This window comes from Chenopodium quinoa, unplaced genomic scaffold (genome assembly GCF_001683475.1).
Source record: "Chenopodium quinoa cultivar QQ74 unplaced genomic scaffold, ASM168347v1, whole genome shotgun sequence".
Classification (NCBI taxonomy): domain Eukaryota; kingdom Viridiplantae; phylum Streptophyta; class Magnoliopsida; order Caryophyllales; family Amaranthaceae; genus Chenopodium; species Chenopodium quinoa.
This window is the reverse complement of record NW_018745323.1, coordinates 1,585,615-1,601,590: the sequence shown is the minus strand read 5'-3', so window position 1 is coordinate 1,601,590 and position 15,976 is coordinate 1,585,615. Positions and strand designations below refer to the sequence as shown.

General features: G+C 35.6%; 3 protein-coding genes across 6 annotated transcripts; all 3 read left to right on the top strand.

The window, feature by feature from the left end:
• LOC110712487 (anther-specific protein BCP1-like) lies at positions 1 to 324 on the top strand. The gene has a single exon (XM_021890952.1). It carries the CDS (start codon positions 1 to 3, stop codon positions 322 to 324), a length of 324 nt encoding a protein of 107 aa, XP_021746644.1.
• A 2,508-nt stretch (positions 325 to 2,832) lies between these two features.
• Positions 2,833 to 6,141, top strand: LOC110712369 (protein TIC 20-I, chloroplastic-like). 3 transcript variants are annotated; one of them, XM_021890824.1, is made up of 3 exons: positions 2,833 to 3,066; positions 4,050 to 4,212; positions 5,050 to 6,141. In XM_021890824.1, exons 2-3 carry the CDS (start codon positions 4,053 to 4,055, stop codon positions 5,688 to 5,690), a joined length of 801 nt encoding a protein of 266 aa, XP_021746516.1. In that variant the 5' UTR covers positions 2,833 to 3,066; positions 4,050 to 4,052; the 3' UTR covers positions 5,691 to 6,141. The 3 variants fall into 3 exon arrangements, with proteins under 3 accessions (XP_021746516.1, XP_021746514.1, XP_021746515.1); XM_021890822.1 differs by having other exon boundaries at positions 4,045 to 4,212; XM_021890823.1 differs by having other exon boundaries at positions 3,972 to 4,212.
• Positions 6,142 to 7,119: 978 nt separating this feature from the next.
• Positions 7,120 to 15,404, top strand: LOC110712570 (T-complex protein 1 subunit epsilon). Of its 2 annotated transcripts, none has more exons than XM_021891036.1 (9): positions 7,120 to 7,480; positions 9,225 to 9,543; positions 10,893 to 11,241; positions 11,729 to 11,861; positions 11,954 to 12,006; positions 12,878 to 12,980; positions 13,178 to 13,344; positions 13,422 to 13,535; positions 15,009 to 15,404. In XM_021891036.1, the coding sequence occupies exons 1-9, from the start codon at positions 7,282 to 7,284 to the stop codon at positions 15,177 to 15,179; spliced, it is 1,608 nt and encodes a 535-aa protein (XP_021746728.1). In that variant the 5' UTR covers positions 7,120 to 7,281; the 3' UTR covers positions 15,180 to 15,404. The 2 variants fall into 2 exon arrangements, with proteins under 2 accessions (XP_021746728.1, XP_021746727.1); XM_021891035.1 differs by lacking the exon at positions 7,120 to 7,480 and adding an exon at positions 7,803 to 8,200.
• Positions 15,405 to 15,976: the final 572 nt, after the last annotated feature.

Genomic DNA, 15,976 nt, shown 5'->3' with positions numbered 1-15,976 from the left:
ATGGCTAAGAAAGTTGCTGCTTTAGTATTTTTCGCTCTATTAGGACTAGCCTTCGCCGAGGCAGCTATTATCCCCAAAACAACTACTGCCCCTAGCCCGAGTGAAGATATTGGTAATGAAGGTGGCGATGTTGGCTCTCCTTCGGGTGGATTTGCCGAGGCAGGCCCCGTTGGTGGGCCTGTCCCGGCTGGGATGTTTCCGGACACTCCAACTGACCCCTCTACGGACGGATCATCACCTACTAAGAAGAATGGTGCATCCAAGCTTGAGGTGTCTACCATTGCCGGGGTCACATTAGTTGGTTTTTCGTTGTTCTATTTTTAAGTTGGCTTGGTGTAAATAATTTTGTAACATTATTGTGAAGGTTATTGCCGAATTGCATGGTACAACAGGTGTACTACTGTTGATCTTTAGGGCTATGCATAATATAATACTTTATGTTTGTTCCTTATTAGCATTATATGAAGTACAAGTTTACAAGTAAATTCATCTTCGATTTTCTACAATCTATATAGCTTAGAATTGCAAATGTTTATGTATGGGTAATGTTAGGAGAAAATTGTCAAAAAGAGCTTGATATTTGGTAGATTTTTCAAAAATAAAACGACATTTTGATTATTACAAGATAAGTTAACCTTTGACTACGTTTGCTCAAAATAGAATGTATGTAACCGGTTGATAACATGTTTAGTAGTTTAATTATGACATGTGTCGCTATGTGACTGGAAGCTTTTTTAAAATTCTTTTTTTTTAAAAAAAAAAACATGTTTTAGTTTAATTTAAAAAAAATAAAATAAACCCCACCCAACAAGATCCCCGCCCCATCAACAAACTCCCCCTCCCCGTCAATAGCCCCCCCCCCTTCACCGACAACCCCAACCCAGACCCTCCCACTCTCTCGCCGAACGCTCTCCCTTTTACCACCCAACACGACCCCTCCTTTTCCTAAAGCAATTAAAAATATACTACTCATATTAAAGTTATAATTTTTTTTATGATATTGCTAATGAACGCCCCTGTGGTGTTAGATATCTAATATGTATCCTAAAGTGGTTTTAATTTGATAAAGCTTGCTAAAATCACGCGTCAATCGATGTAATAAATTTTAATTTTAATTTAATATGTTTACTTTTGGTTATCTTATTTAATGCCCCAAGACAATTGTTAGCTTTTACTCCACGTTCTATTAATAATGTACGAGTGTTATATTAATCTGTTAATCATACGAAGTATTAGCTTTTATAACATGTACTTAGATATTAGAATTCAAATACGCTTTTCACAAGTTAAAGTTATTCATTAAAACAGAGTTAAGTATAAAATTAGGGTCTAACCTTTTCATTTTTTCACCTTTTGGGACCTCCCTTTTTTTCACCTTTTGGGACCTCATGGGTGATGGGTAGAATCCGGCCAAAAAGTTTGTCCCTTGAGTTAAATAAGTTAGTCCCTTGGGTTAAATAAGTTATTTCCCTGAAAATGATTAGAAAGAAAATTAGTCCCCTAAAAATGATTAGAAAGAAAATAAATACCTATCCCCTCTAAAATGTTAGTCCCCTCATAAATACTTGTGCAGGTTAATTTTGCATCATAATTTCATATTACAACTTCAAATAAATTAATAAAATTCGTGAAAGCATACTATTAAAATCAGGCAATCGCAATTTCACGAATTTAAATCTTAGTTTTTAATAAGAACATTCATTAGATTTTGCTACGAATTAAACAATTTTTATTCCAAATCAAAATTTAAAATAACAATCAAAATAATAAAAAGAAATGGGACAAGAAACAAAAACTACCAAACAAATCGCTAAGTGCAACCAAATTCATCATGTAAACAAACTGAATTAAGATCAAACTTACCAATGATGGAGTGAGAATTTTTAGCCGATCGACAAAATCGTAGCCAAAAGTGTCATTTGACTTGTGAGATTTTGCAGTTGCGAGAATATGAACCGGGAGAATGTTGAAGTTGGAAATTTGAAGAATTTAATAAACTGAATTGTACGATGTATAATATACGGAGTACTATGTACAACTACATATTTCTAAATTATAATCTAATCAGTTTGAAAGTTTTTTTTTTTTTAAAAAAATTAGTAACTAATTAGGATAAAACCCTAGATTGAAAAATAAAATTTGGATGACGAGAAAAAGAAGTAATGGGAAAAACTACTCACGGCACATATGTAAAGTTTGTCATGGGAGAAGAGTTACTCGTGGCACAAATGTAAAGTTTGCCATGGGAAAAGCACTATTCGTTGCACAAATATAAAGTTTGCCACGGGAAAATATTCATGTGGTATAAATTTTTCTTCTGAAATTCGTTTTTACCGTGACTAGATGAAATTAATTATGCCACGAATTTTTAATTCTCGTGGCATAATTTGTGGCACAAGTGAAGATTTGTTGTAGTGACGGCTAGTTACAACTTTTTTTTTCTTTTTTTTTTCATTGGCATATTTGGAATATACTTTTTTTTTTATATGGCGGATGATTATTTATGAATGGGATGACTTTATTAGCTTATTTTGTGAAAAAGTTAATGAGGAGACTAACTTTTTTGGGTCAAATAGCTCATTAAGGGACTTACTTTTCTTCCGGTGGATTAAAAATGAGTTAAATGGCCAGAAAGTTAACTAGAGGTCCCAAAAGTTGAAAAAAAAAGTGAGAGGTTCCAACAGGTGAAAAAATGAAAAGATTAGACCCTAATTTTACACTTAACTCATTAAAAATTATAAATATCATTTTTAATTGACCGTCTTACAATAAAATTACTCGTAATTATACTCCGCATAATACAAGACTTATTGCTAAACGAAATGTTGTGGTTTAAAAAAAAAAAAAAAAATTAATCCGAAATTTGGCTAACCCTCTACGGTAAGTGTTCGAGTTCGAGGTTTCTCTCATTGTCGGAGTCCTATCCCCAATCTCACCATTATCACCATGTATGCTGTTGCTTTCCCAAAACCCTAACTACTGCTTAAATTCTTCTTCCTCTTTCTTCTACTTCACTATTCATCGCCTTCATTAACCTCCATTTTTACACTTCTCTCACTCACACTGGTAAATGACCTCACTTTCTCTACTCTAATTTCAGCTCAATTTTTTACTTTCAATGTCAATTAGGGTTTTCATTAATTCTATTTTTCAGTAATTTCTATGTCTATGAACTTTTATGTGGTCGAAATCACCACACTTTTCATCTTTTTGCAGCAACTGTATTCGACCTTCCATCTGCAATTCGATTATTTTTTTTTTGTCATCTTGAATATTGAATAATTAGTATTATACTCCGTATTCGGTAATTCTGTTAACTTCTGAATTTTAATATTAATTTTATGTAATTCAATTAGCAAAGCTGGAAATTTTGATTGTGTGCAAGTTCAAGGAGGTGGGTGGTTTAATTTGGGCTTAAATTTGGTGTTGGGTGGTTTAAGAAACAAGTTTTGCTTGACATTGGAGCTGAATACCTGCAAAATGCTGTAAATTTTCCTTGTAGATGTTTGAGAGTACTGATGGGCTGATAGAAAGTTCTATCAGCAATGGATAATTTTATCTGTTATTTGGTTTCCGAACTAATTTTTGAAACGTATGATTAGTTTTTGATTAAAGTCCTTCCTCGCTTGGGAACTAATTTTATTCCAAGACAAGAATTTCATGCTGCCTTTGTAGTTGAAGCTTCTTTTGTGTGTTGGGACTCGATGAATTGTCAGCTTGTTTTATGCATTATCAATTTTCCATGATTGAAATGGTGTGTTGTTATTGTTATGTGTAAATTGAAAAAGTTAACAAAGTATGGGATCCTAGAAATTGAGACTCGATGAAGTGTAGATTAAACCTTATAGTCGACAATTGTTGCATTTCTGTAGGAGCGCGCTCTTTTCAGTCTAATTTGTGATTCATAATGTTACTTCAGCTTTGTCATTTTACGACACTTTAAATCCTCAGACTGATATGTTTCATCTCAGTCTTCCCTAGGTGTCCAGTTCCATAATTGATGTTTGAAATGTTCTGTTTTGGGTGCTTAAACTTATGAACTAGGTCAGAGAATGATCATAAATGGATGCAGTATGAATTTCAGACCATATAAGCCTATTTCCTGTAATGCTTCCCGGCCAAGACCTGCTCCTTTACCTGCAAAGGCTGCGTTAACCAATGTCAGAGCTCTATGTCGACCAACTGAGGCGCTGAAATTGAATCATCCTACAGGTATATAATTTTGTTCTTGTTTCCCAAGTTTGGTTTTCCTTTCAACTATACTTTTGAATTTTTGACAGACATCAGATTGCATCTGGGAACTCACATTTCATTTCAAATACTCCGTAGTCCGTACTAGAAATTTGTTTTCCAGAATTTTGATTCTACAATTAATTAGGCAATGAAAATTTTCAATTCTCTCTTTCCACAATATGATTTCCCTTGGTCATGTTAACCTCATCTGCACTGCTTCCGCCCACATTTCTGTTTTTCTTGCTTCTGCATCATCAACTGTGTCTAGTGAATAGAGGAACATCAGGTTCTAGCTTTGATAAACGAAGGGGTATTTGGTGGTGACTGCAGTGAGGGTGGAGGAGATGGGATGGAGAGATAATGGTGTTTAGGAGTGGAGAGAAGGGGGAGAGTGCATTTGGTTGTGCTGTAGGTTTGAGAAGTGGGCTTGTGCAGAAAAAATAGAGCAGTTGAGGGGCATTGTGATTTCAAATGACAGGGTAATGATTTTAATTTCAAATCCATCATTTAATGGGCCTTTCACGCTGTGCTTGGCATTGGGACAATTCTAGATTGTAAGTTCATCATCTAAACACATCATCAAGGTATTTGGTGGCTCAGACAAGCAATAAAACTATACAAAGTTATGCTGAGAGAATCTTATCTCATGTGTTGAGGGTTTCTAGTACCCGGCAAAAGAATCCAACAAGTTCTAATCATGGTCCATTTACGTGTTTTCATTTACAATTTGTTGTTTGTGGTGCTTACCGATCATACTCACTGCTTAGTCATTTGTTATTTCCGATTTTGACATCTTTATTTATCGATAAATGGCAGGTTTTTCGTTGTCTTCTCATCTTTCAGCTTCTTCGACTCCTCTCTTGGGTGGAGAGCATGGTGGGCTGTCACACACTATTCCTCTCTTACCTAAAAGGAGAGGACACTCCATGGTACCCCGAGCAGCAAAGGATGTTCCTTATAGTTTCCGCTTTCCTCAGATGATGAAGAAGCCTCGATGGTGGTGGAGAACCCTAGCCTGCCTTCCTTATCTGATGCCTTTGCATGAGACCTGGATGTATGCAGAAACAGCTTATCATCTTCATCCCTTTCTTGAGGACCTTGAGTTTCTAACATACCCTTTCCTCCGATCCATTGGGAGGCTGCCACCCTGGTTTTTCATGGCATATTTCTTTGTTGCTTACCTCGGGATCGTTAGGAGAAAAGAGTGGCCCCACTTCTTCAGGTTTCATGTTGTGATGGGAATGTTGCTCGAGATAGCTTTGCAGGTTATTGGTACTGTCAGCCGTTGGATGCCTCAAGCAGTTTACTGGGGCAAGTTTGGCATGCATTTTTGGACAGCTGTGGCATTTGGTTACTTGTTCACAGTGCTGGAGTGTATTAGGTGTGCTCTCGCGGGGATGTATGCTGATGTTCCCTTTGTGTGCGATGCTGCATACATCCAAATTCCATATGATTAATTAGGTCTTTTGTCTGTGGATGAAGTGTTCTGCAAATGTGGAACTTACTTGAGCAGCTTGTTTAGAGAACATATCATGAAAGGACCAGTCGCTCTCATCTGTTTAAGGTGTTCTTTTTTGTGTCCTGCTCCCCTGCTGTCACATTTAATTTGTAGAATGCAGAAAGGCCATATTTTTCTGTCTAGAATGCGTATTATAGCCTTGAAGGAATTTGAGAATCGCTTGAATTTGTGCATAGTTCACGTTTGATATTTATACTGTCTAGTGACTAGAATCGTGAATTTAAGCACTAAGTAGCTTTGTGCAAATGAAACTCAGATTGGCTGGTTTTGTTTATACCTGGCTTACTGGCTATTCCTAATTGCATTTGCTGGAATGTTTACAATTTGGCATGAAGTTGTACTTCAGGTTCTTATGTCATTTAAAATAAAACTTACAGTATTCTAATTTATAAGGTATTTTATCATAATAAACTATTATAAAAAAAAAGGTGCTATTTCACTTACGTAGTTCTTTAAAAAGGTTTCTCACAAATTTTCCGCAAAATTCAATCATAATACTTGTGTGAAGATCAATTATCATGACATTAATGAGGATCACTTGGAAACGCTGGAGTCTGAATTTGTAACTTTGGTTGGACTCCTAACTGTCTTTGATCTTCTAGAAAATTGGATGATTTTTTTTTGTTTGTTTTTTAAAGCTAATGTACCACTTCCTTTTACCCTAAACCAGTAAGCCTCATGAATACGTAGTATCGTGTACCTTATGTATTTTTCTTACTACGTAAAATAATTGTCTAGACATTCTAATTTGATTTCAAGGATTGAAAGCGATTTGTGTAGCTTACATAGTAAATGAATGAAGCTAGAAATTGTTTTATATTATACCCGGGTGCACGGTGCACCCAAGAGTATTTTTTTTTTGTTCATTTCAATAATTATTGCTCATTTTATCGTCAAATGAACAAACAAAAACCCTTGGGTGTACCATACACCCGAGAGTATATGATAATTTCTTGAACGAAGGGAACATTTTTTTTTCCTCAAAACAAAAAAATAAAAATAAAATTTGGGAATAAAATGGCTGTAATTTAGCATAGCCTTTTCGACTTTTCGTTCTAAACCTATTTCCCCTCATTACTAGTATAATATGACAAAAATAAATAAATTAATAAAGTATAATTTAATTGTTTTAAACCCATAAGTAATAATTAATGAAATTATTAATTAAAAAAATAATTCCCTTAAAAAAACAAATAGTAGATAAAATCATACTTAATGATACTCGTACATGCATGCATGTATTTTTATACATGCTTTTTAGGAGCATAAAAAAAAAAAGGTTTGAAATTGGGTATAAGATCCGAAAAAGAGAAAACGGGTATGGGATGATCCAGAACAAAGTAGACCAACAAATCGGCCATCCACTCATCCCTACAGCGGTGCGGCGCTGCTATTAAGTAACTCCGCCCAACTCTCTCTCTCCTCTTTTTTCACTCTCCCGCTCCCATTCTCGGAGCTTCCACAACTTTCCATCTCTTTATCTCTCTCCTCAAATTCTGGTAAATCACATCCTTCTCAACTAATCAACAATGGCGTTGGCGTTCGATGAATTCGGACGTCCCTTCATTATACTAAGGGAGCAAGAATCTAAGACCCGTTTAAGAGGTTTAGAAGCTCAGAAATCCAACATTTCCGCCGGTAAAGCCGTCGCTCGCATCCTTCGCTCTTCTCTCGGCCCTAAAGGCATGGACAAAATGCTCCAATCTCCCGACGGCGACATCACTATCAGTTACTACCCTTACCTTTTCCTTTTCTTTTCTACATGTTGCTTGCTTTTTTATTTCTGATCTGCTTCCTATTTTTTATTTCAAATTTGGATTCAGATATTTCTAGGGTTTTGGTTTAGTTTTCGCTAGTTTAGTTGGTTTTCGGGCATCTCACTGAACAAATGAGATCGAACTCCATCTAGTTAGTTTTTTTTTTAAGCTCTTGGGGAAAAAAAAAAAAAAAAAACAGTTTTAAGTTTGAGTTTGTACTTCATAGTTTTTTTATTTTCAAAAAAAAAAAAAAAGTTTTGAGTTGGGTTTTAGTTTTAGGTCACAAAAAAGCTTAAAAATGGGTCGGATGATCCATAAAACACCGTACTATTCTTAAGTTAGAACGCTATACTAATCTCTCTACTTCTCTAACTCTCATTTTCATATTTTCGGATTTTGTACAATTCACACTATTTCTGTTCTCTCTCAAAATTCATTGCTTGTTATTCTTCTTCATCATCTTGTTCCGATTCATCTCGAAAGGCGAAAATGTCGTTTGCGGCATTCGATGAATCGGGGCGGCGATTCATAATATTGAGGGAGCAAGAACAGAAGGCTCGATTGAGTGGATTAGAGGCTGTGAAAGCTAATGTAACTGCTGGAAAAGCGGTTTCTCATATTCTTCGTACTTCACTTGGTCCTAAGGGCATGGACAAGATGCTCCAATCTCCCGACGGTGACATTGTTATCAGTTACTTTTTCTGTTTAATCTGATTTTCACTCGTTCTAGATGTTTTTGTGCAATTATTGTTTTCAAATTAGGGTTTTAAGGTGATTTTATGGTCAGATTTTTTAATTATAGGTTTAATTTTGAATTCCGATGTTAGTGCTAGGGTTTGGGTTCCGGGTTTTGTGATTTGCACTTGATTTAGTGCCTGCTTATAGCTAATTGATTGGGATGTTTGCAACTAGCTTAGAATTGATGTGCTTTGCCTTTTCTGTGAGATATTAAATGAAGGATCCTTTTAGGATTAGTTATAGTTTAGGGTTTGGAAAGATCTTAACTTTAGCAAATGAGAAGATGAATGTGGCCTTCTCCATGAACTTTTCAATTAATTACATTTTTTATTTAGTAATATAAATGATGTCATATGCATTTTTGTTGGAGAAGTTGGGTTTTTAACTCTTAAGATTTACGGGTATTGCTTTTCGAGGTTTGCAACAGGGATGAGCTAGGGTTTTAGAATGCACCTCTAGGTTTGGGTTATAGCTGGGGAGATTATTGATCAATTTGACCTGTTTTCCTTGTACATATGTTCTCCATTGGGATTCATTTCTCTAGCTACTATTTCTTTTGATCTACTGGGTATATTTCTAATATGTTGTTTGGGGTACAATGAGCTTGTTCAGCTTCTGATTCTAACCTATTCAAGCTTAAATCTCTGGATGGCTGGCTGTTTATGCCTTTTCTATTTGCTAGACAATTAAATTATTGATTATTTTTTTGATAGAGGACTAGCATCTAATATTTGAAGGATCCTAATATACTACTTATTGACAGTTATATTTTCTCTAGATGAAGTGTTGTCCATGTCCATACTGTATTAAATTATAGTACATCAATTATTAACTCTAGAGTAATCAATCTTAAAACTACATTCAACTATAGTTTTGTTCATCACTGTAGTAGACTTTTGAAATGTAAAGGTATGTCATTTTATGCAAGTTTGTTTTTCCATTCACGATTCTTACACTTACGCTATCCTTGTTTTCAGCAAATGATGGTGCTACTATCTTGGACCAGATGGATGTTGATAACCCAATTGCAAAGTTGATGGTTGAATTGTCCCGCAGTCAGGATTATGAAATTGGTGATGGCACTACTGGAGTAGTTGTCATGGCTGGTGCCCTTCTGGAGCAGGCTGAAAATCTCTTAGATCGTGGTATCCATCCTATTAGAATAGCAGAAGGATATGAAGTGGCTTCTCGGATCGCTGTTGAACATCTGGAGAAGATCGCACATAAATTCGAATTTGGAGAAACCGATGTAGAGCCTTTGATCCAGACTTGCATGACTACTTTGTCTTCAAAAATGTATGCTTACTTATCCTTCTCACGAGTCATGATTTCTAGTATTTTAAAGTGGCTATGACTTTTTACTCCCAGTCTGATTGATTTTCATTTGCCAAGCGTACTGGAGTCCATAAATTAAGCAAATCTTGATGTTGCATGATTGCCTGAGTCAGGAACTAGCTGCTGAGATAAATGAAAAAAAGAGAAAGTAGTTGGAGCGCCCTGAAATTTATGACCTTAGTACCCTGATATTTATACTAATACTGCTGTCTCAAAATATAAACATTAGCTCACATTTTAAATATAGTATTTTATATTTTGAAATTTCTCATATCACTCATGGTTGAGATAAAAATTTTATTAGTGAAGGATAGTAATACAATTTTGGCTAAGGTTGTGTTCTATTCATTTGAATTTAAATAAGATGAACTTGTATTTTCTAAACTTAATTTATTATCAGCTATCTTGATTGTAACAAACTTATTTGAATTAACTTTTTCTGAAAATGTTGAACAACCCAGAGTTTAACTATTGAATGACTTCAAATCAAATGCAGCCTATATTTAGTAATAGGAGGAGTGTTATATATTGCTAATTTATTTAGGTAATAGTGCTTATGGGTTATGTTCAATCCTCTATGTCTTGCTCATGTCAATTACACAAACTCTTGTTCATGTCAAATCAACCATGTATTGCTCATGTCAAATCTACTATTTCTTGCTCAGCCCAGATATGTGAATTTTATCCTCAATAATACTTGTTTCTATTAGCTGATGCTCAAATCAATGTGATCTTATCAAAATCAAGTTGCCGGTCACTTCTAGATTTCTTGCTGTTCTTATCCTGGTGTATGGTGTGAGGTTTTAACTCTTGGATGCCTACGTGATTATTCAATTAGAGAAAGGACTATTGCTAATTTGCAATGTCTTAACAAGTTGGATTTGTCAAATTATCTGCCCACCATCTTTCCCCTTGGAGGCACTTCTCTCTGACAGTTAATAACCAGCACTCCTTTCTGAGTGTTAACTGCCAATATGCTCCCTAGAGACAAATATGACTTTAAAATGCTTGGAGATCTCCTCTGGAATAAGTTCTATATTGCACTTTCAAATGCCAAAATTTCTTTGGTAATCTGGTCTAATGGATATTCTGTTATCGGAACCATATATTGATACCAAAGAATTACAAGTATATCCTTGGCTTTAGCTAGTGGGAGTTCTGCTCATTCATCTAGCAAGACTGCAATAGCCCATATGTCGGGCCTGTTGGCTGTCATACTTACCATGACTTGTTATTTTATATATGTGGTTGTGGTTTTCTTCATGAATCTGACTGTCAGGAACTTAAAATTATTTCTTTTTTTTTTCCAGTGTAAATCGCTGTAAGCGCAGTTTGGCTGAGATTGCGGTTAAAGCGGTTTTGGCTGTTGCAGACTTGGAGCGGAAGGATGTTAATCTTGATCTAATTAAAGTAGAGGGGAAAGTGGGAGGTAAACTTGAAGATACTGAACTCATCTATGGTATTGTTGTGGACAAGGACATGAGCCACCCTCAAATGCCGAAAAAAATTGAAGATGCTAATATAGCAATTTTAACTTGCCCTTTTGAGCCACCAAAGCCAAAAACCAAGCATAAGGTTGAGATTGACACTGTGGAGAAGTTTGAGACATTACGCAAACAAGAGCAACATTACTTTGATGAAATGGTTCAAAAGTGCAAGGTGGGTTCTGAGACATCATATATATGTTTGATAATTTTGCTGTTTCTTTGAATGATAATATGTATGGTGGCACATACTCTGTTCTAGTTACAACAATTTGTGAAATTTTTTTAAACATCCTATATCCCTACCCATTTTTGGGTCGGGATGTGCAAGGAAGCCAAGCGCTTGTATGCATGGTCGATTGGTCGTAGCTCGTAAGGGTTACTGTTACTGGTCTGCTGGAGATATATCCATTTAGCTAATTCCTTCTTTTAGATCATGGCTTGTTTAGTTTCTTTTTAAGTCTTATTCTGGTTCAGTCTTTTGATTCTATGTTCTGATGAAAAAAAGTCCTCTGTTAAGTGGATTGTGACATGAGCAGCATGTCTATGCCTATTTCTGTTTGATGACTGAGATGCTTAGAGTCTGAAGGAGTATGTTATGCTTTCAAGGATGTGCACTTTTGTAATACACATCTCTCATTTGGCGGATCTGTGAGTTGCAGGATGTTGGTGCAACTTTGGTTATCTGTCAATGGGGTTTCGATGATGAAGCAAACCATTTGTTGATGCATAGGAATTTGCCTGCTGTCAGATGGGTTGGAGGTGTTGAGCTGGAGCTTATTGCTATTGCCACCGGTGTGTGATTATGTCTTTTTCTTGCTATAGAATATGGTTTTGACCTTTGTTTAGTTGGATTGTACTTACTTGGAAATTCTATATATTTTCAGGAGGAAGAATTGTCCCCAGATTTCAAGAATTGACTCCTGAAAAGTTGGGACGGGTACGAATGCCCCTTTTGCTAAAGCTTCTTGAATAATAGTTTTAACTGAGATGTTTTAATTTCTTTTCGAAGTTAACATGTGTCCGTTTTGCTTAAGTATTGATGTCATAATGATTGCTGCAATGAGATGTGTCTAGTATCATCTTGTAATTTCCTTTGTTAGCCTCAAACAAAAACTCCTTCAAGCGTGATCCTTGTTTTGTTTGTTTATGGATTTCTTATTAGTATGTAGCTTGGCATTATAATATATTCCTGTTTTTGTTGAAATGTTTCAATTTTGTGGAACAATAGCCATAGCGACATAGGTTTCAGTCAATACCTTTCGTGAAATGATTGTTAAGTCCTTAGCTTATCATGGAAGGGTGTTTTGAGGCAGTGGTCTTAGATGTCCCTCACTGAAATATTCTTTTGAGTTATTGTGATTATATATGAATTATGAAGAGGGTTGAATTCTCTTATTTTGATGAAAAGATAACTTTCAGTGAGATTGTAGTTAGGGGTATCCAACTGGCCCGTTTCGTAGCCCTAGTGTTTGACAATTTGCTAAAAGCTACCTGAATGTGTCATTAGCCATGCCTTGCTCAACAAAGCTGAGGTTTAGCTAGAGTATTGATTCGTGTTATAAATCTTTTCAGCTGAGTAAACGTGTATCATCTAATCTCGTATTGTATTCTTCTGTAATCAATAATGTGACCTATATTTTATTACTCCTATTTTGTACTTTTATTCAAATGTGAAATTGTGTTGCTTAAATCTTTTCAAGTTTCTCAATGCCAGATAATGTGACTTATAAGTGAAGGCTAATACTTTTTTTTTGAAGTTCTCTGTGTGGCCTTTCTTTTATTCCCCTGACATAGTCCTGATATTTCAGGCCGGGTTGGTTCGTGAGAAAGCTTTTGGTACCACAAAAGATCGAATGCTGTACATTGAACATTGTGCCAATTCAAAGGCTGTGACCATATTTATCCGTGGCGGTAGGTTCATGTCTCTGTTCTAAATCTTACTTAGTTCACATCTGATACAATTTCAATCTCTTTTTTTTTTTTTTACCTAAATAGGCTTATGTAAGTTTATGTGCATGTACTTCTTTTAACTGGGTTTTTGCCCTGTTTAAATAAACATTAGCATTTGTGCTGTGTGTGCTAATTGCTTATTTAACATTATGATGCAGGTAACAAAATGATGATTGAAGAGACAAAGAGAAGCATCCACGACGCACTTTGTGTTGCAAGGAACCTAATCCGCAACAATTCTATTGTGTATGGTGGCGGTTCTGCTGAAATTGCTTGTTCTCTTGCTGTAGAGGCAGGTGCTGATCGATTTCCAGGAGTTGAGCAGGTATTAACATATTACCTTGAATATTGAATGTTTTGTAACTTTCATTTATTTTTAACTGTCTTTTCCTGTATCTGCAGTATGCTATCAGGGCCTTTGCTGAATCTCTTGATGCAGTTCCCATGGCACTTGCTGAAAACAGTGGTCTTCAGCCTATTGAAACACTGTCTGCTGTGAAACATCAGCAAATCAAGGTAACTGGCTGTGTGGCACTTAATATCTTCTACTGTTTTAGTTGATGAATTGCTTTTATGCTTAAAAAGAGACTGTGGATCAAGGCCTTTCTTTTAGAATTGCTTAACCAGGGAGTCTTGCACATCTGTTGTTTAAAATAAGAATCTCCAATTAGTTACAAAATTGCTACCTCAAAGAGCAATGTAGTATATCTGCAATTGCTGATGAGTTAAATCCTGTGTTTTTCATCTAAGGTTCCTACTGTTAAACTCTCATTTTTGTAATTCAATGAGCTTATGTAAGAAAGATGCATGAAATTTAAAAAAATTCATATGATCTGGCAAGTGGATATTCTTTCTGCTGTCAAATGTGCTGTGCATCATGTTATACCTCATATCGGTGTTTAATTTTCACTTCCCTAACAGTGATACTTTGTTTGGACTGAGAAAATTGGAGTGAAAGGAAGAGAAGAGAAAAGGGATCCATCTCCCGTGTGTTTATATAGCATTTGGTAGAAGGGAAGGGAAGGGAAATGGAAGGATTTATTTCCCCTCTTGATAAATCAAATCCTTCCAATGTTGGAAAGATTTGGAAGGAAAATGTTACCTTACCTTCTTCCTCTCCTTCCTTTTTCTTCCCTTTTCTTCCATGTTACTATCCTAACAAAAAGTATGATTTTTCATGAGACTCTTCCACTCTCCTTTAGGGGTCGTTTGGTTGGATCATTTGGAATGGGTAGGAATGGAGTTAGAATCCATTCCATCTAGTTTTTTGTTTGGTTGAGGTTTTTTGTAATGGAATTTCATACCCTAGGGGTTCTAACTCTCCCTCATACCCATGGAATCCCATTCCTACCCCTCCCCATAAGATTCACATTCCATTAAATTAATGAAGGATAGAATCCATTCCAACAATAAAACCAAACAACTTTGGACTAGTATGGGTTTTAGAATTCATACCTCTCTAGTATGGGATTCCATACCAATCCATTCCAACTTGATGAACCAAACACCCCCTTAATGGATTACTGAGTGCATGCTTGTTAGTATGAAATTGCTATGATGCATAAGTTCTTATGTGAGAATGCTGCTCATAGGCCGATAAATCAGAAAAGGAGGGGTCCATGATTTTTCTTAGTAGCCATACAGCAGATACAGTTACGAGTATATTAGTGTTTTTAATTATATATGCTTCCTTGACATTTTTCTTGCTACTATGCTGGTAATGACCTGCTGTAGGAGCAGTTGGATTTTTAATTTTTTAAACATGGTTTGGGTTTTTAGGGAACTGGTGCAGTTTAAATCCTTTTGGCGTTTCTTATGGAAAAATGTGACATTATATTTGCTTTATTTTTAAACTTTGTTTTTCATATAATCTGTGTGGAAAGTGTGAGCAATGTAGGAGAATTTACTGCATTTTGCGGGGGATTAAATTCAAGTTTGATGAATTGAAAGCTTAAGCGAGTCCCTGTTCTTGCCTTTTGGTTTGTGCAGGAGAACATTACTCACTTGGGCATAGATTGCAATGACGTTGGCACAAACGACATGCGTGAGCAGTATGTTTTCGAGACCTTGATCGGGAAGCAGCAGCAGATTTTGTTAGCTACCCAGGTTGTGAAGATGATTTTGAAGATAGATGATGTCATTACCCCATCTGAATTTTGATAGTATGTAATTTAGGTTATGTTGTGTGAGTCCTCCCCCTTCTTAAGCGTAGGTGTCATTCTATTGGGTCTTTGATGATGCTTTTGTGGCGTAAAATGGAACGTTTCTCATGACAATGAATTGAAACTCTGTTTGCCCCTAAATTTTGTATGTCGAATCTTTTTCTCTGAGTATTCTCAGTTAGACCGTCTTTTCTGATCAATATAGATGTTTATTTGTGGCTTATTGTTATCTTCATCTTTAAATCTTAATATTTCTGCATAATATTATGTATTCCGTATATAATGGAGTAACAAGTGCTAGCTTTGTGAAGCTAGATCTTGGCTTGCTGACATTTCTGCACAATTTTATGTGAGGATAAAGCTGTCAGTGTCTGATTTCATAATAAAGGCAGAATGAGTAAGTTTGCTTAAATTTTAGGAGCAGACAAAATCTAAGGCATCAAATGTTCATGTGAATTTTATAAGGGATAAAGTTGTGGTTGGAATTTGTCTTGTGATTATTTATTATGGCATTACTGTGTATGCTGCTTTCCATGTGAGATCTGACCCCATTATTGCATCCCACAAGTTTGAATGTCATGAATTCATGTTTTATAGATAGATCTATTTATGTAGTAATTCTTTGACTTGTCCTTTGTTATTTGTTGTGCCTTGGAAATTTTGGTATATGGTTTGCATTTTTTTTTAAAAATTTATATATGACGTATATGTGGATGAATGAGGCTAAAAATTTATATACGACGTATATGTGGATGAATGAGGCTCCCATTTATATACGAAGTATATGTGGATGGA